Here is a 24,627-nt window from a genome sequence, read left to right on the forward strand (position 1 = left end):
TTCTCACCAGAGCCTTGGCGTTGGGGTTGGCCTTTTTGTCCACGATGACCTTGGCCACCTTGTAGTGGCCGCAGTGAGCGGCCACGTGCAGCGCCGTCAGGTAGTCGTTGGTCACGTCGTCCACGGGGACCTCGTGGTGCAGCAGCAGCTGGACGCAGTTCAGGTGGTCGCCCTGCGTCGCCATGTGGAGCGGAGACAGACCGTTCTGCAGGGAGCGAGGTCGCAAGTTTAACTTACTGCCCTGAAGCGAGACGGTGAACTTTGACTGTTTGTGAGAGGAGATGAGGCGGAGTGAGACGGAAACAGAGCTGTACCTTTGTCTTGGAGAGTATGGGCGCTCCTCTGTTCAGCAGCATCTCCACCACCTGCTCGTGACCGCTCCGAGCTCCACAGTGCAGCGGAGTGAGACCGTCCTGTCAACACAAACAGTGGAGATATACTATAAATAACTTCAAACCGTCACTGACAGGTTCTCCTGTGGTACTTGAGTCACGACATGATATTATTGTGATTTTAAGCATTTTGCGCAACATGATCTCACAGAAATCCGTGAAATAGCCACGGATTTCGCTTAACTCACAATCCGTGGAATAGCCACGGATTCGCTCAAATTTCCGTGAAACTGACACGGATTTCGCTACAATGCAAGTTAATGACAGTCATATCCCGTGGCTATTCCAACATATAAAGTGATTATGTACATTCACTGAGTGAATATTTAGAAAATAAAACATATATTTCTCGCTACAAATGTGATCAAAATCCATTTTTATGCAGAAACTAAGTCAAAATATTGATTTTTCACTAAAAATGAGAGAACTGTCCGCCATGTTTTTTTTTCTGACCGCTAGGACCTTGAAAGTCACGTGACTTGGAACAAACCAATAGCCACGGGATATGACTGTCATTAACTTGCATTGTAGCGAAATCCGTGTCAGTTTCACGGAAATTTGAGCGATTCCGTGGCTATTCCACGGATTTTGAGTTAAGCGAAATCCGTGGCTATTTCACGGATTTCTGTGAGACCAGGTTGATTTTGCGATATGGGGAGTATTGTGATACAATATATTGCGATTTAACTGTTTAACTCCATTTTGTGTCCACAAAATTAAATTCAAGCAAGACTTGTTTTGTCAAACAAGAGAAAATGATCAGTGCATTCATCTCACTTCAGTCTTTTTTATTTCTGACCAACAAAGTAGTCAGTCAAACTGAAATCGACAACTTTCCGACATGATATCCTGACCACACGGTGCTTAAAGATTCATTAGATCTTCTAGTTTCATATGATACCATATCTCCAGTATGTTCCTTAAAGTGAGCCCGCTACAGCCTCTACAGTTTTTTTGTGTGTGCTCCAAACCAGTAGATATAAACGCGTCTAGTTAGCATTTAATTTTTGCAAAACTTCAAAAAATGTGCTTAAAATTCAGTTGAAGGTGAAATGCAAATGTTACTATAGTCAGCAACTATCTGGTGAGTTAAGTGGAGCATTTAAAAGATAAAAATACATATTTATCTTATAGTATTTTTTTCTAGTATATTATTATTGTAAACTATTTCCTTGTATTTATAATTTCATTATCTCTTGCATTCTCTAATCTCAATAAATGCATGATGTTTCAAAGTCATTGGGTAATCCATCTCAGTGTCGACCCAAATAATAGTGATTATGATATTCGATCAGCTCTATCTGTGTTGAATTGGAAGATAAATGGACAAAGCTCGGACTTCATGGAACTGGCTTCTATAAACCAGCATTTTCTCTGGAACTTTGGCTACGATTTTTCCAAATAAACTGGACCCATTTCTCTCTGATTTTTTTTATCCTTTGGTGTTAAATGAAGACTCACTGTTTCTCCTCACCCTGAAACTAAACACGTCTCTGCCATTCTCAAACACGAGCAGAATTAGTAGCTGGAGTTGGTCATCCAGTTGTGAAACCTGCTATATTAGGCGCCAGATAACGATTGCACTTGGCTCACTCTAGGCTTATATTGCTCCTGATGCATCTTGTAGCACATGAAAAACACAAATGGACACATTAACAAGGCTTAAAAATATAATTTTCACTGGAGCTGCATCATGAAAAGTCCAAACCAGGGACTGTGAAGTCTTTACTACTTTGTTGATGAATATTATTTTTTCTATCCGTTTATTGCAAAACCCTAGCTTCCATTTTTTCAGTTAAAAACTGCAGGTTTTGTGCGTGTGTACCTTGGTCCGTGCGTCTATCTTGGCCCCTCTCTCCAGCAGCAGCCGCACCATGTTGCTGTTCCCACGTTTGGATGCTACGTGCAGCGGTGTGATGTCATTCTGAGGAGAAATAAAAGACTCATTACATCATTCAGCCACAGAGAAAAGACGACATGGTGCTTCAGCACAGTGAGCTGATAAACACACAAGCTGTCAAACACGTTTCAGACAGCCTGAACGTCCCTGCAGCATTTAGTACATCTCACTTTGAATCTACTCGCTGCAGAAACTAGAGAAAAAAGCTTTATTTGACTGTGTGGGAGTAAAATGGATAAATATCTCCCTCTAGGGGAACAGAAGCTTCCCAGCTGCTGCAGCTGCTTTGTTTCAGTCTAATTGTTTGATTGTTTTCTTTGTTTCCTTGTGTGTCTTTCTGCAGAGTTTTAACAGACGATCTGCAGCGTGCAGAGAGGATTTAAATGTTTCTATCATTATATTATCTGCAGGACTTTTATATTGTATAATAATGTCAATAACACATTATTTGCACAATTTTTTTTACAGAAAATTTGAACAATATTGCTGGTGCTTTTCTATAAATTTACTACTGTTTACTACTCTTACCAGAGGTGGAATGTAACTGAGTACATTTACTTGAGTACAATTTTGAGCTACTTGTACTTTATTAGAGTATTTTTATTTTATGTAGCTTTAAACTTTTACTTCACTACATTTTAAAGGTAAATATCGTACTTTTTACTCCACTACATTTAGCTGACAATTTAAGTTACTTTTCAGGTTGAGATTTAACATGAAAAACATGATTAATTTAAAGTGAGTAGGCCCTTTTATTTATTTTTTTACTTAAACCTTATAACAGTATATTAAGTAGTTAAAATAAGTTCTTTCATTACAAAATTAAAACGCTGCTTCAATAAATGCAATTAATCTAATAATATATTTTCTGCACTTTAATTACTGTTTAAAAAAATATATATTTATTGGATGCATTTTGTATCTGCATTATTCTGCAAAAAACAAACAAAAACACAAAACAAAACCTCCAATGGAAACTACAATACAAAAATACAAAATAATAAGAAATAATAAAGTAATAATAAAGTTCAATTTAATTAAAATGTGAATTCATGAATTAAATATTTTACACATATCCATTCTAATAATTAATTAATTAATTATTTTTTCTCTTTGTTATCCTTATAGACCTCCTTCCCCTGCTGCACTGTAATGACTGTTTTTTAAAAACATTTCATTTATATTTTATAACTGCATTATTATATATTTTTTTATCTGCATTGTTCTGAAGAAACCCTGAAAAAACTAAACCTCCAACTGACACTCTAAATATAACTAAATTATTTATGTTCTTTAAATATTAAAAAACAGGAAAATTAAACATTGTGTATAAAAATATTTACAATGTTACTCAAACTGAAAATGTATTTAAACAAAAATATTTAGAAAAAATAAAGTAATAATTAAGTTACATTTAATTAGAATTAAGTAAAACAATAATTCAAACATAATTAATTTATTAAGTAATGAATCTTTCCTTCCACTGCTGCACTGTAAGGAATGTTTTTTTAAAAACATTTTATTGAATGCATTTTGTATCTGCATTATTCTGCAAATTAAAACTACTAAACCCTCCAAATGTCTGCTCCTCCACAGTCATATATGTCTGTATATATATATATATATATATATATATATATATATGTTTCCTCCTGCAGAATGACGGCTCTGCACAGCTGCTACCTCACATGTGTCAGCGTTAAGATTCCTGCACACACACACACACACACACACACACACACACCATCATCCCGCCCTCTAGAGTGAGTGTCTGCAGCACTTCAAAGCTCTCTCTCAGTGACTGTGTGAGTGTGTGTGAGAGTGTGTGAGTGTGTGTGCGTGTGTGTGAGTGTGTGTGTGTGTGTGTGAGTCTGTGTGTGTGTGTGTGTGTGTGTGTGTGTGTGTGTGTGTGTCTGTCTGTCTGTCTGTCTGTGTGTCTGATCTCTGACTGAAGCACCTACCCTCGCCTTGAAGTCAACAGCCGCCCCTCTGTTCAGCAGCAGTGTTGCCACGTTGATGTTCCCGTAGTGAGCCGCGATGTGCAGAGGAGTGAAACCGCTCTGAGAGACGAGACAGAAAGAGAGACAGAATCAATTAAAAGAGGGAGAAAACAAAACAGAAACTTCTCTCTTAACGAGCTAGGAGCGAAGCGTGATGGGAGATTAAAAGGCCAAACAGCAGACGAGCTGAGCAGAAGTCAGACATGCTTTCAGTGCTTTAATCATAAAATATAACCTTTTCTTGTGACTTTTCAGGAGTGGAGTGGATAGAATCACACATATAAGCACAATAAGCTCCTGTCAGATGAAAACATGCACAGCTCATTAATAAACAGTATCTACAGTGGGAAGAAAAAGTTTGTTGGGCCTTTGAAATGACCCAGTTTTCTGCACTATAAGTGTTTCATGAGTGTGTTCAATAAAGACATGAAATATTATAATTGTTTTGTCTGTAGATTAGATCACATTTTATGACAAATTAATGCAGAAATCGAGGTAATTTCAAAGGGTTCACATATGTTTTCTTGCCACTGTATTGTCTCAATAAAAATCTAAACTTGTGTGATATGCTTTCAGCTGACAGGAAATACAAAAGCAAGACATGCAGGTGAGCAGATGTCTACACCAGTGAGAGGAAATCTGGATTTAAAGGGACAAACTGCACGAAGCCAGGACGTCCGAGCCGAGAACACATCCTCGGTTTGTCGGGAAGAGCGCAAAAAAAATGTAGTAAAGTTACATTTTAGCGAGGGAGAAACCGACAATTTCAAAGCCTCTGAACTCAGGATATCTGGATAAAAATTGGAAATAAGTCTCCCCTTTACAGACTGTACCACTTTATGCTAATTTCATGTAGTTTAAAGCAAAAAAAATGCATTAAATGTGTTACTTTCACCTATTGTATGTGAATATTTGTGCACACTGGGGTCCTTAAACAGTCTGTGAGCTGCATGAATCGGGTATAACAGGAAAGCGGAGACTCGTGGATTCAATGAGCCAAATTTTTTTCATGCATAATGATTTTAATCCTCATAGTAGCCAGTTCATTGCAGTGAAAATTGACCTTGCTGTCTAAAAATGAGCTGCTGTGACCTCTAGGATAATCACAGCCTCATGAAACTTTACAACCACAAACTAGAGACCTAGAGCATTCAGAGGATGTGCAGCTTTCTTGCAATGTATTGACAATAATGTCAATTTCAACCAGAAGTTTCCAGAACATAAGTAGAAGTCGCTATTTAATTTCTGTAAAATGCAGAAATCTCTAAAATGTTATAACTTGTTGAAAACAATTCACAGCATTGATGTTCATTGAGGGTTTTGGGGTCTTAATGTGATATTTTGATTTTTTACAACTTTTAGGAATTGTCAAAGGGGTCAAAAATCGTGTCAACCAAACGATTACTGCAACATGAGACATAATAGAGCATGAGTCATTAACTTACATCATAATGCTCTCAGCCTTTATGCACTCTAAACTTTAACAGTTTTAATAGATCTCGGACCAAAACACACTGATTATTACAGCGTTATGAGCTGCACACAGAGCTGAGCTGCATCTCTAATAAATCTTCAGGTTCCAGCTTTCAGATGATTTTCACCACTTCTATGTGACATCTACTGTTGACCTGCTATCTCCCCCTAAAAATCAGTTGCCCCCACTAAAATGGGCCTCTGGTAGGGAAGTGTAGAGCGAAGAGGGACAGAGAAACTTTAACATTAAGACAATGAAATATAACCAGCTTGGATAAATATAAATAGCTTACATTCGTCTGAAAAAGTGTTAATCGAAAAAAATAAATTATTAGCTTCTTTATCATTAAGATAACCACGAAAACTAATTGCATTTCTTGCTCTTTTAAGGCAGAAAACAGGAAAAAGTCGACATGCTGTTGATCATGCATTCACAAGTAAAAATCAAGGAGCTGCTTTATTGAAATCTGATGAAACTGTGACAGTAAGTAACAATCAGCACAACGTCAGGTTAATGTTCTTTAGAAAAATGCAATCAAATAAAATCAGTTGGCATGCTAAAGCTTGACTGAAGGCTTTACTATCACTGCCAGCTGCAGGAAAGCATGCACAGCCTCATTTCATTTAAGTTTACAGCATATACACTGAAATACATCAAAAAGTCAAGTCTGTGAATCAAAAGCACGCAGTGGGAAGAAGAAAATCACTCCTCCTACTTCTTAGAGGTCATAAAAATGTATTTTTTAGTATCTACTGTTACAGAAAGTTGCTTCTGTGGAGGATAAATGGAAGTCATGGAGCAGAAAAGGATAAAAATATATACTAGACGACACACGTTACTGACCCGTTGACAGTAAATGAGGACAAGATGCTGGAGGTGATGGAAGGAACAACACACGCCGGTTATTTTCTGGCCAAAGCACAGAAAGAAAAATCCATTTGGTTCATTCAAAATTCATAGTTAGTTGTTCCATTGAGGCATAAAAGGAAAAGTTTGTGTTTTTGCTTCGATGAAGATATCCATAACGCTCTCATGTCTGTTCAGAGGGGAATAAAGTCTGCAGCTTATTAGAGACTTCTTCAAAAATCGTTTTTTACACTTCGACATCTCCATGGATCAAACAAATGAGATATAGCGTGTTAACCAGTAGTGGAAGAAGTATTCAGATCCCTTATTTCAGTAAAAGTACCAATTCCACACTGCAGAATTACAAAATCACAAATTCTTGCTCTGTGTTTTGGTCGGCTTCCTTCCTTTTGTACGGACTGCATTCTCACCTGCACAGAACCAAACTGCACTTTTACCCTTTTTCCGACCAGAGCCGGTTCTGGGCCGTTTCAGATCTGGTTCGCAAGTTCAACCACACAAGCACCAGCTCTGAACCTGTTTGCCTTTCCACAGGCTCTAGAGTGACGTCATTACGTCACTGCCAACGTCTATATATGTCTCCGCCCTCTGGACAAGTATAATAACAACACATCTGTGTTGCTAATCTTGATCACTATAAAGCCCAATACATTCTTATTAACACTGAACGTAACATGTTAATGTTGGACTTTGTAAGCTAATGCTAGTCCACTAACGTCAGCACGCTAGCTCACCCGTATCAATCACATTGCAGTTAAACAAATAAACAAATAAAATAAATGAATAATACACATTTGAGTTGGTCTCCCCAACAGCACCGAGTTGGTCTTGGTCTTGCTAACCCTCTAACGGTAGCATGCTATGATTGCCCGCTAACTTAAGCACACTAGCGCTAGCCCACATCAATCACATTGGAGTTAAACAAATAAAACAAATGAATGATACACATTTAGTTGGTGTTGTTGGTCAGGTCGCCCCGCCACCAGCCCCTGACAGCAGTTTGAGGTTCAAGACCAGCAAAGAGTTGGTGTCGATGTGGAACCAGCGTTCCCGGCCAGGAGCCAGCTCTTTGGAGATGGAAAACCAAAGAACTGCTTCGCAACCGCCTCTGGTCGAAAAAAGCCTTAGCTGAAGAGAACCGAGAGTTCAGTTCATTGGTCCACACCAGAGTTCGTTTGAGCGTTCACACCAGCAAAAAAACTGACAAAATACACAAGAGTTTGTTTCAAGAGGACCAACAGGTCAGGTGTGAACCAGGCGGCAATCTCCGTGTCTGAGCATGGAAGCCACCAGGAAGTGCATAAAGCCTGCAATTCACCGAAAATTCCAGTAGTGGGTGCTAAGTTTGGCTGCAAAAGAAATCTGCCCATTCATTTCAGTGCTAAATTTGAAAACTTCTCACTTGATTTATTACCTCAGAAAAACTTTTCAGGGACAACATTATGGTCTCAATCGCTAGTAAAAAATCTTCTTCAAGACAATTTGATGTCAATAGTTCTAATAATGGCCCCATTTAGAAGAAAATAGAAGATAAATAATCGTATGATTTGGGGCGTGGCTACAGGTCACTGACAAGGCGAGCCGTCACCAGGAGAGAAGCAGAGCAATGCGTATCCATGGAAACGTGTCAATAAAGTTATATATAACGTTATATAGATAGAAAAGAGGACGTTTAGCGGTTTGGTCTCATAACTTTGACCCTTTCACACTGTATTTTCACTTAATGACAGTTTATTTGAACGTTTTGTTCAGTAAAAATGTCTTGTTCAGTGTTTGGTTGGACTAACAGACGCTCCAAGGAGTCGCTCAGTTTTCTGAGGTAAGAAAGATACATTTTGTTTTTGTTTTTTTGCTAGCCAAAACTAACATCCCAGTTAATGCTCCAGTTAATGCTAGCATGAATTAGCAGCGGCTTCTCTCAGTCGGGTTGCCGGTGTAGAGAGGCGTGTAGTCAGTGTCGTCAGATCCCTCGCGCTCCGCCACAGTCCAATTATGGTCTGCTCCGCGTATCGGAAACAAGATGGCGACGCAAGATGGCGACGAGTGTAACGCTGAACTCGAGGCTTCCAACGGGCAGTCCACAAACCAATGGGTGACGTCACGGTGACTACGTCCATTATTTATATACAGTCTATGGTGTGAACGCATCCTTAATATCACTTGTTTTAAAAAACTGGAATTTAAAGTTGGATTAAACAGGTAATTCTGCTATAAAGAGAAAGCAGAGCTATAGCATAGATACACTTTGAGTAACTTTATTCATCTATTCTCTGCTCAGAAGCAGCAGGTCGACATGTGATGCAGGCGTCAGAAGCAGCAGGCGAACACACGTGAGATGCATCAGCAGCAAAAGCGTTCATGCCAGCATTTAGTGTTTTCATGCCGGCAGACAGAAAGCTTTGGCTCTGCAATGGAGACCATGAGTGAGGAGTGACAGGAGAGGAAGGAGAGGAGGAGAAGAGGAGGAGAAAAGAAGAAGATATACCTCTGTTGTTCTATTCACCATCATCTAGAAGGAAAACGGGGAGCGGCAGGGTAACATATAGGACCAGAGGAGGAGGAGGAGGAGGAGCAGGAGGACGAGGAGGAGAAGGAGGAGAGAGGAGGAGGAGGAGAAGGTGAGAGGAGGAGGAGGAAGTGGAGGAGGAGGAGGAGGAGGAAGAGGAGGACAGGAGGAGGACATAGAGAGGAAAAGGAGGAGGAGGAGAGGAGGAGGAAGAGGAGGAGCAGGAGAGAGGAGGATGAGGAGGAGAGAGGAGGATGAGGAGGACAAGGAGGAGGAGGAGAGAGAGGAGGAGGAAGAGGAGGAGGAGAAGGAGACAGAGGAGGACAAGAGGAGGAGGAGGAGGAGGAGGAGGAGGAGGAGGAGGAGGAGGAGAGAATGGGGTGGTTAGTGCACCACAACATCACCACGTTTACACCAAGCTGTAGATGATAAATGAGATAATGAAACTAAAACCAAACAGAGGAACAGACGACGGGACGATGAGACGGAGACTCTCCCTGACAGTTACCTGTCAAACTATATACTATATAATAATATTATTATTATTATTATTACATTATTATAACACACTGCACTGTTCTGACCCTGAGGCACTCAGACTGGGACATGTTTAAAGTGTTGGTTGTTTTTTTGTCCCACACCGAAACATGTTCAGGACTTTCTTCATTAAAAACCAACAAAAATCGCCATCAATTTTAATTAAAAAATAAATAAAAAAATAGCCTATTGCTAGCCCTGTAAGGTAAATATGATGATAATAATACCGGTAATAACAACAATAATAATAATAATAACAACTTATATACCGCCTTTGAAAAAAAGGACATTTTTTACCCATTACTGAACGGGTTTCTGCAAGTTTGTAATATACTACACTGTAAAAAAAAAAAAAAGTTTAAAAAAATTATTCTTTTTTTATTTACATTTTACACAGTGTTTGAGCCTTTTTTTGGAATCAAGGTGCTTCTGTGTCTGTATCTAATATTAAATATTTGTTTGCCGTTGAATGCGAACATATTCATCGGTATAGCGGTCACACACTGATCGGAAGGTTGGTGGTTCGATCCCTGACCATGGCAGCCTACATGTTGAAGTATCCTTGAGCATATACTGAACTGATACTGAACCTCTTAATTAGTCATAATAAAATACTTCTTTATGCCTTTCATAAAATACAAAACTGCAGTTGTTTAAAGTGTTCAAATAAGTCTAAATAGATTGATCAGTTGTTGAGGCTAGGTATTTGACCAATATGTTCATGCAAAATAAGTTAAAATAAGTCTAATTTCTTCCAGCGAAATCTTTAAGAACATAAACACACCAGTCCAGTGAAAGAAATAACCGTAACTTCTGCCCATAATTTACAGATCGCATCACAGGGTTGTGAATAACCTGGATCTAATAATAACCTGGATCTAATAATAACCTGGATCTACTAATAATACTAATAATCTCTTCCTCTCCGGCAGGTGGTGTCGTGGTCAGAGGTCGTACCTTGGACTCCACGTCTGCGTTGTGGTCGTTCTGCAGCAGCAGTGCGGCGGCCTTGGTGTCGTCTTTGCGTGCGGCGATGTGCAGCGCCGGGAGGCGGACCTTCCCCTTGGTGTCGTTCTCCAGCAGCAGCGACACCACCTGGTCATGGCCCTGCTGCAGCGCCACCGCCAGCGGTGTGAAGCCGTCCTGAGGAGCACAACCACACCACGTTAGCTGATGCTGATTAACAAATCAGGAGAAAAAAGGCCAGTTTGCTCTGATTGGTCAGTGTTTCCAAGTCTTCCACATCTGCGCTCTCAGCGTCTCTGCACCTTCATTGCAGCCAGGGAATAACTGTAACAGTATTATAGCAACGCTTTCTACATATATGTAGTACAGTTGTGACATCACAATGTCACAGAAGTCCTGACATCTTATTCAAAGGGACAGTTTCTGAATACAGGCTTTGTGTATTTCTCTGGATTAAGCGTTTTGATACTTTCACAGTATTTACACAGCACGTAGACCTGCGTTATGATCAAAAAGATATTGAAATTTCACTCTTTACAATATGGGACCTTTAATGACAACATTTATAAGCATAAAGCCTCCTTCATCTTAATGACAGATGACATGTCAGCCTTATTCATACCCCTACAAATAAAGTGTTACCAAAGAATCTCTATCTGTAAAAACGGAGTACACACAAACATGTTAATGTGAAGGTGTGCCTCTGTGAAAGGGGCTAAACAAGGACGGAACAATCTCATAAACATTTGTCAATTTAGGCATAAAGAGGGTTTAAGTGCTTGGATTTCAGCGTCTCTCTGGAGGATAAATGGAGAGGAATTTCAGCTGCTAATGGACGCAGACAAGATAAAACTAACCGCATACATATCCATTCACTCAGGCAGCAGAGGCTACGAGCTGCAGATCTATGAATCATCAGAGAACAGAGAAGATTTCTCACAAGTGAAACAACACGCAGATAATAACTGTGTGTGTGTGTGTGTGTGTGTGTGTGTGTGTGTGTGTGTGTGTGTTTACACAGGACACCAACTGTCTGGATAAAACCAACTCAGCATCACTACACCCACACATCAAAGCAGAAGCTCCCCTCAGAGATCACACAAACACACAAATACATAAACACACAAAACGCAAAACTGTGCAGGCGAGAAGACAAACAGGCAAACAAACACACCCTGATACACACGTTCACAATCAGATCCTGCAGCATCCCCGCAGCACACACACACACACACACACACACACACACACACACACACACACACTCAGATAAATACATTTAGCTCTTAAAAAAAACAAAAAGAGTCTCAGAAGTCATCAGCTCTCCCACAGCGCTGCCCTACTGTTTCATCTGCTCCATTACAGATTCAGGAAGAAGTCAGTTGAATGTCCTAAAAATACTTCAAGAGACAACAGCAGCGAACAAAAAGGCACAAAAAAAAAACGCTTTTTGATCTTCAAGCTTGAGAGTTTGCAGTGACGCAGCAGTATTTCCCCTCATTGAAGCAAAGTAAATTAAATTAAACAAAACAAAACCAGTAGGACCGGCCAATTAATCACATTTTATTATTAATTAGGATTTTGGCTTTCAAAGAAACCAAGATAATCAAGATAAAACCATTTTTTGCTCTATTCTCTTTCACAATGATGCTTTTTTTGTGTTGTGTTATAAATCCAATGCACTCATAGAAATAAATAAATAAATCCAATGCACTCAAAAAAAATTAAATGAAATAATAAATAAATAAAAAATAAAAATATGATGCACTCATTAAAAAAAACAAAAAAAAAACAGATGCACTCATAAAAAATAAATAAATAAATCAGATGCACTCATTAAATGTTTCAATAAAATAAATCTGACGCACTCATAAAAAATAAATAAATAAATCCAACAAATGTATTCTTATTTATTTTGGTGTATTTATGTTTTGTTTTTTTAATATGTTGATTTTAATAGTTTTCAGTGGTTCTGGAAGTGCACTTATATTACATCTAATTTATTTTGATCTTATTTATTTTTATTATTATTTTATAATTTAATTTAATTTATATTTATAGATTTTAATTTTTTTGATTTAACAATACTTTTATTTGCATTTTTTTTTTTTAGTTGAGTTAAATGTAAATTTCAAGAAAATCCACAGGAAATCCAAAATTATGTTTTTTTTAGTTAAATAAATGCATGATATGTCCAAAATGAAACAGTAATTATGATAAACAATAATGATCTTAATATTCACTCTTAATATTAAATGGACAGATAAACAGATCTGATACATTGACCTTCATACTACAGCTGCAAATCCTAAAATATGGAAAGTTGAATGTTGATACCAGAGCAGAATATTTTTTTTACGCTTGTTCTGTCGTACTAAAATAAAATACCTGCCAAAAAAGATCAAATTCAGACAAAAGATTTCTGAAAGGATTTTTGCCTCATGCTTCGCTGAAATGGTTAAACATGAATTATTTAACACCGTGAGTTGCTTCAAACATGGATATATATTTCCACATGAATAATTCACTCATGTCTCCTGCTAGAGGAGGAGGAGGAGGAGGAGGAGGAGGAGGAAAGAAGGAGGAAAGACGGAGTAGAGGAGAGGAGAAGGAGGCAGACAAAAGGAGAAACAAAAAGACATGAGAGGAGAGATGAGGTGGCACGAAAACACACAATACTTTATTTTGAAAAAAATCCCAATTACACAGTCCTGCTGTTGAAAATACTCACAGGAGCACCAAAAGTGTAGTAATCCGCTGCTGAAAATAGTTCCCAACAAATGCACCATTTACTGAGAAACACCTGCTGAAACTATGCCGTCATGGTGAGTTAAAATATGACTGAAACTTGTTGAAAAATTATATATTTGTGGCCTCTTCTGATTGAAAAGGCACAGCTGAGAGTCACACAAGTTTTGTTCTTTTCATGAGAGTTATATCCTCTTATCATGTAAAAACCTTAATTAGATGTTAAGTTGCAGTAAAGTGGATTTTACCTGGATTTGTTGTCCAACAAAACCAACAACAAAGACATGACTGTATAAAGGACTGTCATGGTTGCTGGTCGACTTTTCTCAGCTTCAGTCTGGTACTTTTAAGACCCAAATAATTGTGTTATCCTGTTAAATGAACACTCTATTAACGTTACATTAGCGTATTATTAACGTTAATAATAGAGTCCTCAGGTCCCAAACACTTGTGGCACTACAATCAAATACCATATAAAAACAATCTTTGTGTCTGTAGCTTCCATACTTGCAGCTGTTCAAGTTGTGAACAGACGAGACTGAATATTAGCAGCTCTGGCTTTCTTAATGAGCTTTAGACGGAGAGCTTTCAGCCAAAACGAGGACATGTTTGTCACATTTCAGTGGCAGCTGGCCGTCTGCCGCTACTACAGCAGATGATGGATTGCACCGATACACTCTCAGCGTACACACACACACACACACACACACACACACACACACACACACACAGATATCAGACTTCACTAGCGTCACCGTTCCTCCTCCGAGGACAGTCAAGGTCACTCTGCTCTCTCTCTGATCGTCTTCTCCTTCTCCATCATTCAGTCATCAGATTATCTTTATATTTCAGTAAACAATGACTTCATGTTCTGCAGCTTCTGTCTCCTCAGTGAGTCACCGGTCACATATTTACCATCAGCACCAGAGGATCTGTTGATCATGATGCCGCAGTGTAATTACAGGGAGGCTGAACGAACGGTTGGTATGAGCAGCTGGGCAGGGCTCAGAGACAGAGACAGAGACAGAGAGACAAAGACAGAGACAGAGACAGAGACAGAGACGGAGACAGAGACAGACACCCTAAACATTCGGGGCTTCGCTGAAACTGAGGGGGGTCTGGCGAGATATATTTCTTATTTATGGCAGATTTATGGTACCATTTTTTCATAACAGAATGCCTAAAAAGGTCATGTGGGAAAAACAAGTTCATCCTGTAGTGCAAACGGTTTATTTTTGTTGCGTGATCTGCTCAGTTACCTCGGTGGCGATGCTCTGACTGGAGCCGTGGTCCAACAAGAACTGCACCACATCCATGTGGTTCTCCTGTGCGGCCATGTACAGCGGAGTGAAGCCATTCTGAAAGACAAAACAAAAACTTTCAAAACCTTCTTCTGCATGAGAAAGTGGTTCAAATGTTCGGGACTGAACTGAATGCACCAAATAAAAGATTATCTCGTATTTCTGCATCTTTAATTATAAGAAAATCATAATTTCAACTCAAATTAAATTTTATATCACCATAATTAAATCCGGAAGACATAATTATAATATAAAGAAGTCTAAGTTTGAAGAATGGCATTTTGGATGCCTTATCTTTTAATTATGACTTCTGTATGTCATGATAACAAGAACGCTTTATTTTAATTATGCGATAATTGTCTTTTAAAAACTTGCTGAACTGTTTTAGTTTTTACAATTAAGAAATTGCTTGTATTGATTAACTGACCGTTTGCAAAACTCCAATCATACCTTAGCAACCGTTACTAAGAGAAGAAGGTCCATCAAGCTTTGAGCAACAAGGTGACCCTTACAGTTCAGCAGGAGGAGTCGTTTTTCCCCTTTTCAAAAACTCATAAAACAAGAGGAGCGTTGCTGGCTGCGGATTAAACAGTCTGGGAGAGCCCACTCCAACTTAATATCACAAAGATCAAAAGACACACATCTGTCTGCTCCAAATTAAGCTGCTAGCTAGCTAACATGAGCTAACTAACGATTGTTAGATGAGATAACCCAAACTGGAGTTAACCGTTATGGTTCCTATTCCTATTACCACTACTAGTGCAAAACTAGTCGAACAAACTAATGTTAATGAAACAGCGTGTAAAATTAGCACGCTAAGCTAGCTAGCAATGTTGCTAGGAGCTTGACATAACAAAGTGCTAATAGCTAGCAGCACTGTATCCCACATCGGCCGGCTATTGGCTTTACATTCTATAAAAATGTCACATTAACTACTAATATAAATGATCATGTTATGTTTTCAATTTCAAGTGGTGTGAAACTGGATTCTTACTTCTTATCTTCAAACCGTATATTGTTTTGACCGTGTATGTTAGCCTCGGGTTTACTAGAGTCGGCTAAAGGACGCTAACGCCGTTGAATTAGCCTAGCGCTATTGGATCGGTCACTTTCATCTCGTCACTGTAATGGCGGCTGCTGATTTTTTCTGGGTAAGCCAAATAAATATCACCGTTATAAACCATCGTTATCAACACATCTGGTCCGGTTCCGTATTTATTCAGTCCTTCACAATAAGTCAGTACAGTAAAAATACAGATGTAGCCTATAGCACATGCTACATCAGTCTGTGCTGTGGATGATTTACCATCTTGGCACCAGTTACTTCTTATTTTACATGTTTTCTCGAGTGTAGCCTACAGATGAGGTGTTTGTTACTATAGTTACATACCAATGGTAGAGATTTTGTGGATTGTGCTACAAAACTGTTAACCTCCAGCACCAATGCTCTAACCAAAAAAAGTTAATGAACTTGAACATGACGTCCCAACAGGCCATTATGAACTTGTTTTGTTTTAATCTTTGTAGCATTTTGTGAATGGGCAGCCAACCTTGCGGAGGTAGTATTCGAAAAAAAAACTAAACAGCTAAAACAGCGCCGGTCCGCGCCATGGCGACTGACAGTCCTGGAAGCTAGTCGGGCATAGCAACAGTAACTAAGGGGGCAGAGCTTTTGCGAACAGTCAGTTGTAACTGAAATTGTAAACATGTTTCCTGCCTTTGGCAGGTGGATTTCTGGTTATATATCCAGCACATTATCAGGAGAATATAGGAGCTGTTCAGTGAGATAAAGAGAGTATTAGTCAGTGTGAATCCACAGTTGGGTTGGGTGACATGATGATCCATCCGATAATATCTCTGCCTCATGAGGTCATCGAGGGCAGAGCTGAGAATCAATATCTGCTTTATGGCAATATTTTATAGATTTACAGGAACTTTTGCATTAATGTGATAAAGTACCTTAATTTGTCGGGTATTTAATTTACCGACTCAGCAAAAAACAGACAGGCATCAGAGGTTTTTAGATCTATAAATGGTTTCTGAAGTGAATTTTTTAAAGAGAATTTGCTTCATCATGATAAATATAAAGTACCACGACCTTTAAAAGAGTTCCAGCAGATATCACCAACACTCTGTCACCTCTGAGCATACCAACACCTGATAACAGCAGAGAGAGGCTGAGGAGGAGTGTGTGTCTGCACGGCAACACGAGGATCCTAAAATCACTTCAGCGTGTAAAAACCCTCCTCCTCTCTTCTTCTTTGTATTAATTCTGGTGTCGATGCACCAACAGATTTTTTTTTCTCAACGTCACAGTTAAAAATGCAGAGATGCTGAAGGACACAGCATGAAAAAAAATGTATTTTTAAAGAATTAAGAATTAAAAGAGCAGATTAGTGACCAAACATCCTGATGCATAATTAAGCCTCTTTTTAGAGCTTTACTAAACACTGCAGCTTCAGATTCTGCAATTATTAATTAATTATTAACAATCATCCACCAACTTGGACCTCTACATTTTTACTATTTAACCCTCTGAATCCCAACGAGCAGTGTGAGGGCGTTTTTTGCTCTTTTTACAATTTACTCTCTGTGTCCATGTATTTCATTGGAATATATAATATATTTATAAATCTATAAGTCCTGCAGCTCTATGGAATCAGCAAAATCATGGCTAGAAGTGGGCTAGTGGGAGCATAACAGAGTTAGAATGACAAAACTCAGAAAAAATGTTAAATTTCTCTAATTAATTATTTCTAAAAATTGGAATGAAATCGAATTTATACATAAACACTTTTACCAATGCCTACAAGTGTCATGAATATTAGAAAAATAAATTTGGTCTCTACATATTGTACATATTGAATATTGTCATGTTTCCAGCCTCTCCTGTCCTCTCCTCTCTGCTCTGTGTAAACATATTTTCAGTGAATATTTGTCTTGTGACCGTTGGTCTCAGCAGAATCAATCATGTCTTCACAGGATATTTTTTTAAATTGACACATGTAGAATGAAGAGATTCTGACAAAAATATCAACAATTTCAGCTTCATTTTAGTCACTCTTTCCAATGGAAACTTTTTTGTAAGAAATAATACGTTCAAGGACTGTCTGACAGCTCAGATTTCGATGATAGTGGTTGTTTTTACAGTTTATTTCTATGATAAACAGTGTATTTCTGGTGCTAATGTTTAATCTGAAAAATGCTTACTAATGCAGTAAAACAAAAATAAATACTAGTTGATGATTTAATTAGTTTCAGTGCCACAAAAACGATTACAGCTCATCAGAAACAACTTCTCTTTCTTCCCCTGACTGAGACTGACATCACTATCATGTGGTTGCTGTGGTGACCAGAGCAGTGAGTGTGTGTGTGTGTGTGTGTGTGTGCTGTGTCAGCAGCTCCGCAGTGCTTCCTGGCCCACATTCAGTCATCAACACACACACACACACACACACACACACACACACACACACACACACAGATGGACACAGTGTGTACAATAGCTGTGTACACATTGATCTGCATGAATGCTCACACACTCACACACGGATTTACAACAAAGATGATTTCAGAATAAGAGCTTTGTGTGTGTGTGTGTGTGTGTGTGTGTGTGTGTGTGTGTGTGTGTTTTACCTGAGACTGTGCGTTGACGTTGGCGTTGTGTGTGACGAGGACCTTCACCACGTCGGTCTGCCCGGCGAGGGAGGCGATGTGGAGCGCTGTGTTCCCTTTCTGCTTTGAAAAACAAGAAAAAACATTTTAAATGATTTTCATCTTGAAATAATAACTCAGTCAAACCCTTAAACACAGATATAATACATGTCAGTTGATCTCAGTGTGACTTAACTCCCATATTGATTACATTATAAACATCCATATATTTGTTTATAAATCGTAGACCAATATAACTGCAGAACTTGCCTGAAAATTATCACATTTTAAAGTTTTCTTTAGTATAAAAATAATCCAGTGATATTTTTTCTGAAGATCAATGGGTACAATGCAAACAGTAATTGCTAACAATAATAATAATAATAATAATAATAATAATAATAATAATAAATACAAAACAAACAAACAAATTAATAAATAACAATAAAATCTATATTTTTTTATTAATATAGCATGTTTAAAAAACATGTTTAAAAAAGCGCTTAACAAACATTAAAACACAAAATATATAAAATAATTCAAAAATTTAAAAGAGGTTCAATGCAACACAAATAAGTCACTGATTAACAAATATTCGTGTGTAAATCTAGAAAAAAAAAACATAAAGCAAAAATTTAACAAACCATCCTTTCAAATTAGTTTTTAACAGAATATTGTGCATTGTCTCTGTCAAATAAACAAGAAAATAAAAAATAAAAAACTTTTTCCATTTAGATCACTCAGAACAGCATTTTTCCTGCCCATCCTAATATAATGTTTGGGCACAAATAATAATAATAATAATTAATTACATAAATAAATAAATAAATATAACATTTCACACACACTAATACATATTCCCTCACTTTTAGAGTTTCCTAGATGCAAAAACCCTATTTTAATATAAAATAAGATATTTTAAACTTCACAAAATTGTGGATTTTTATTTGTATTTGATCAAACAAAAATCAGTCTGCAGTGTGCGCTGATATTGAGACGAACTTCCTGACTGGAAGGAGCAGCCGAGGGGAAACAGTCAAAGGAAACACAACTAACTGACAGACAACAGGATGTTTAATGTGAGTTACACACTGAACCTCTAATGATGCACCTGTTGTGTGTGTGTGTGTGTGTGTGTGTGTGTCAGCTGAAGCAGCTGTTCTCATTCCTGCTGCCACTGGACGGAAACACACACACACACACACACACACACAGGCAGACACGTGTAACTGTAGACGAGTCTGGCTCTTAAATGATCGGTCACAGCCGAATAGTTGAAATTTGGGGAATTAAATGTAAGTCCAGCGTCCTGCAGCAAACACACAGTTTGTGTGTGAAAGTCATAGAAAATAATTTAATTTACTTTACAGATACGTTTCTGCTCTAACATCTAACAACAATTAGTTTAATAATTGATTGTCACAACATGAGTGGGGCCATACCGCATGACTTTTATTTTTAAATAAATAAATGTAGAAATAAAAAATTAATTAATTAATTAAAAAAAAAAAAAAAAAAAAAAATATATATATATATATATATATATATATATATATATATTTGGAAATTCTGTATTTATATATTTATTTCAAATTCTACACTTTTTCATTTCTTTCTTCATGACTTTTGTGACCCAAAAATGTCAAAATGTAAATTAACATTACTCTGAATTAAATAAATGTAGAGAGAAATATATGGTCGAAATAACTGAATAAATAAATGAAAATGTATAAATAAATTAAAAATATATATATAAATACATACAACATTTTTTTTATAGAAATTCTGTATTTCTATATTTATTCATTTTTAGATGTATTCATTTATTTCTGCACGACATTTGTCACCCAAAAATGTCAAAAAGTTCATTAACAACACTCTGAATTAAATAAATGTAGAAATAAATAAATAAATGTTAAAATGACTAAGTAAATAAATAATTGAAAAAGTGAAGAAAACTTTGTAAGATCATTTCCAGAAGCAGCTCTCTGATTATTCAGCGTTACTGACCATCTGTGTGGAGGTGAAACAATCGAGCTGAGTTTTAACTTTTCCACTCTTTTCAACAGTTTATTCTTTTTTTTATTATTTGTTACACAACAAATGTCACTTCATGTGGACAAATTACAGCACATACCCCAAGTTTCCTTGCGTTAACTTTCTGAAATGTAAGATCATTATTAAACAGCACTTTTAATCATTTTATAATACTGTTTCTGCTTTACTAGGGTCAGATATAAATTTATGTTATTTAAACAGTCTGCAGTGCTTCAAACACAAGTTTTCTCTTGATGTTTCCATGAAACAATACAATTTATCCAAATAAACTCAAAACATTCAAACAAGGAGTCGGCCTGTTCCCCTCACACACTAACTGATTTGTCAAACATGGTCTCACAGAAATCCGTGAAATAGCCACGGATTTCGCTTAACTCAAAATCCGTGGAATAGCCACGGAATCGCTCAAATTTCCGTGAAACTGACACGGATTTCGCTACAATGCAAGTTAATGACAGTCATATTCCGTGGCTATTGGTTTGTTCCAAGTCACGTGACTTTCAAGGTCCCAGCGGTCAGAACAAAAAACATGGCGGACAGTTCTCTCATTTTTAGTGAAAAAATCAATATTTTGACTTAGTTTCTGCATAAAAATGGATTTTGATCACATTTCTAGCGAGAAATATATGTTTTATTTTCTAAATCTTCACTCAGTGAATGTACATAATCACTTTGTATGTTGGAATAGCCACGGGATATGACTCATTAACTTGCATTGTAGCGAAATCCGTGTCAGTTTCACGGAAATTTGAGCGATTCCGTGGCTATTCCACGGATTTTGAGTTAAGCGAAATCCGTGGCTATTTCACGGATTTCTGTGAGACCATGTTGGATTTGTCCCTGACTGGTCTTGGACTTTGCCCAAAATCATGCAAAAAATCTTGTCATGTGTCCTCAGTTTCGGCTTCACCTGGCAGTTATTGGCTGTAAATATTAAGAAATAAATAATTCCCACGTGGTGCATTAATCGGCACTTTCTGCACATCAAAGCCAGTTTGATGCTCTGAAGAAGAGGAACCGGCCAGGGATGCATCCTTATGAAATCTAATTACTTTTCCTCTTGATGGATGTGTTTACTGAGCAGAATTACATCACTGTCAAATAAATCAGATGGAAACATTAATGTGTGTGTCATGAGACGAGACGGGACGATTTCCTTTTCACTAAATCAGTTCAGTCTCCGTCTCCGCTCTCACGCCGCCGCTCCATTAATGCTGCTGAAGCAAAGTGACTTTGGGAAAGAGCTGACACAGCAAACTACAGTACAGTGTGTGTGTGTGTGTGTGTGTGAGCGTGACACACACCTTAGTTGCTGCGTCCACGTTGGCGCCCTGCTTGATGAGCTCAGCCACCACCTCCACATGGCCCTCCTTGGAAGCCAGATGGAGAGCATTCAGACCGTTCTGCACACAAAGAAACACTTTTTATATAAACTGCTGATTATAAATAGCTGAAGGTTCTGTTTGTTGTTTATTTAGTGACACTGAACGTTATCACATCTCCACTCCGATCCCTGCTGTACACAAATACACAAAACAAACTGCACACGTTTGGACAACAATGTATATATATATATATATATATATATATATATATATATATATATATAGATCCTGCACCTTGAGTGCACAATACACAGTATTTTCAGGGGAATTGTTGATGAGAAGAATGTTGTGGATTATCCGTATCCTTTAAAAGTAGGCTATTACTTAAAAAAACATTTCCAACAGCAGATGAACTTGGTGTGTTGATGTTTATCCTCTCATGTTGTCATTAAACTGAAGATCATCAGCATGAATCGCTCACAAAGATGATGTTAGCAGGATGTTGAATGTTCACATCTTTGTTTAACATGTTAGCATGTAAACATTTTCTAAGACATCTGTATATTTATTTATAGCATATACATTATTTAGTCTGGTCTTTATTGAGCATTAGTATTATAATTAATAATTATAAAAAAATATATTATTACTATTTTTTTATTATTACTTTAAAAATTATTTATTGCATTTTACTTTCTAAGCCTGTCTTTAATTGAGCTCTATTATTATTATTATTATTATTATCATTATTCTCATTCTTATTCTTATTCTTATCATTCTTATTCCTTATCTTATTATATTATTTATTTTATCTGTTTAATTATTTATAGTTTTTACATGTTTTAGTCTGGCCTTAAATTAAGCTATATTCCTATTATTATTACAAATGAATTGATGTATTTATTTATTTATTTTATGGTAAATAATTTATAGTATTCTTTCAATTTAGTTAGGGTTTATCGATTATTTACTTTTTATTTACCTTTTATGCCTCTAGTTGAGCTTTATTTATATATTTCTTTATTAATGTAATTTAATCTGTTTTACTTCTTTGCACAGGTTGCTGCCTATTATTACAACTTATGGATACCATTAATATGTAGAGAAAATTTACTGAAAAACACAAAATGTCAGTAGGGATCATCCTCTGGGGATCATGAATGTCTGTACAAAATATAACAGCAAATCCACAGAAGAACAGATGTTGAGACACTAATTAGTCAGTGCTTTAACAATCATGAATTAAAGTATGCAAGAATATGAATGAATACTCTTTTTTAAGAGTGGAGAAGAAGATTTAGCTGAAAACATTTTTTTACAGGTTTTGATGGATGTTTGTAATATTAACCTTGGGTGGAATAATCAGTACTCTGTTGTTCTCTGAAGGTTTTCTGTTTTTATGAACTCACCTGGTTGCAGATATTGATGTCGACTCCATTCTTCAGGTAGTCCAAAGCTTTCTCTAAGTTCCCGGCCCGAGCTGATCGCAGATAACAAGCATTTATATCCGTCTGCAGGGACACAGAGAAAGAGAGAGAAATCAGAGTCTGCAGGTACAAAACCAGCAAGAAAAAAGGAGATTTATGAATAAACAATTACAAATGTCATTAAAAAGACACAAAGCGGATCCCAAAACATTAAAAGCTTTTGCTGTGTTTAAGTGCAAAGAAAATGTGTGGATTATTATTATAATATTTCTCATAACTCTGAGCTTACTCTGGGCTACTCATGCATTAGTGAGACTCTGTTACTTATGTATCACAGCTTCCCTGCAAAGAGAGATAAGTTCAATAAATCCTGCAGGGCTTCTGTGTTATTAGGGTGAAAAAAGGAGAAAGAAATAGGTTAAATGTTTTATGGAAAGCCCTTTCAGAAGCTGAATAAGAGCCAGAATAAATGTGAAAAGGCAGGTTTGAGTGCATGCCAAGAAGGAGCAGGCTGCCAAACCAAAACCTTCAAACAAGATATTTACTATCTGATCATGTGAAGGTTTTCTGTGTGTTTTTATACAACGAATGCACCAGAATATTTAGATTAAATGTGCAGAAAAGAAAAGAAATAGGTGGAAAAATATGGCAGATAATCGCTCGATTTCATTGAAGAGGTTCAGTCTGCCACACCCGTGTGTGTGTGTGTGTGTGTGTGTGTGTGTGTGGCACAGTAACACAGGATCAGCTCTCCAATTACCCTCTGCCCACGTGACTATTAACCTACAACACTAGAAAGTCAGTAACAGGCTGATGGTGTGTAATGACTCATTCACAAACCGTTCAGACTCTTTACTTCAGTAAAAGTAATAAAACTATTCTGCAAAAACACTCTATTGCAAATAAAAGTCTGAAAATGCACTGAAAATGTTGCTCAGTCCCTCTGTTGCATGGTGTCGTCTCACTCTTTATTATCAGTCAGTGCAAACCAAAGAAATTGCAGTTTAATATGATATAAAACTGAAAATAACAGGAATTCTCCCTATTTGAGAGGCTCAAAACTGTTGTTGTTCTGCCATTTTTGCATGAAAAATTACTTCATCAAACTACTTTGCATTTATTGTTGCAGCTCTGACCTCAGGGATTAATAGACTTGAACAACAAAATCACACCATTTTGGAACTCTGTGATGATCAAAACCGTTTTGGATCCCTTTCTTTAGTTAAGTGATTCAGTATTAGCCCAAACCAGGGCAAGATACCCGTTTAATATAAAATAAAACCGAGAAAAGCAGGAAATCTCTATATATGAGAGGCTTAAAGCAGCATTTTCTGCCATTTTTGCATGAAAAATTACTTCATCAAACTACTTTGCATCCATTGCAACCCTCTGGAGCCACAACAGGCATTTAACAACCAGTAAACAGAGATCATCAAGCTGAATCGCTGCAGAGGTGGAAGAAGTATTCATAT

The 24,627-nt window shown here is 37.3% G+C and overlaps 1 protein-coding gene across 1 annotated transcript in view; it reads right to left on the minus strand.

The window, feature by feature from the left end:
- Positions 1 to 24,627, minus strand: part of LOC131959262 (ankyrin-3-like) — a 138,827-nt gene that overhangs the window by 78,701 nt on the left and 35,499 nt on the right. Inside the window, exons 2-11 of the mRNA XM_059324399.1 lie at positions 23,138 to 23,239; positions 21,708 to 21,806; positions 18,328 to 18,429; positions 14,650 to 14,748; positions 10,634 to 10,819; positions 9,119 to 9,142; positions 4,254 to 4,352; positions 2,218 to 2,316; positions 315 to 413; positions 8 to 205 (exon numbers count right to left, since the gene is read on the minus strand). Coding sequence (XP_059180382.1) covers positions 8 to 205; positions 315 to 413; positions 2,218 to 2,316; positions 4,254 to 4,352; positions 9,119 to 9,142; positions 10,634 to 10,819; positions 14,650 to 14,748; positions 18,328 to 18,429; positions 21,708 to 21,806; positions 23,138 to 23,239 — 1,107 coding nt within the window. The remainder of the gene's footprint in view (positions 1 to 7; positions 206 to 314; positions 414 to 2,217; positions 2,317 to 4,253; positions 4,353 to 9,118; positions 9,143 to 10,633; positions 10,820 to 14,649; positions 14,749 to 18,327; positions 18,430 to 21,707; positions 21,807 to 23,137; positions 23,240 to 24,627) is intronic.

Source organism: Centropristis striata, chromosome 21 (assembly GCF_030273125.1).
Source record: "Centropristis striata isolate RG_2023a ecotype Rhode Island chromosome 21, C.striata_1.0, whole genome shotgun sequence".
In the NCBI taxonomy this organism is placed as follows: domain Eukaryota; kingdom Metazoa; phylum Chordata; class Actinopteri; order Perciformes; family Serranidae; genus Centropristis; species Centropristis striata.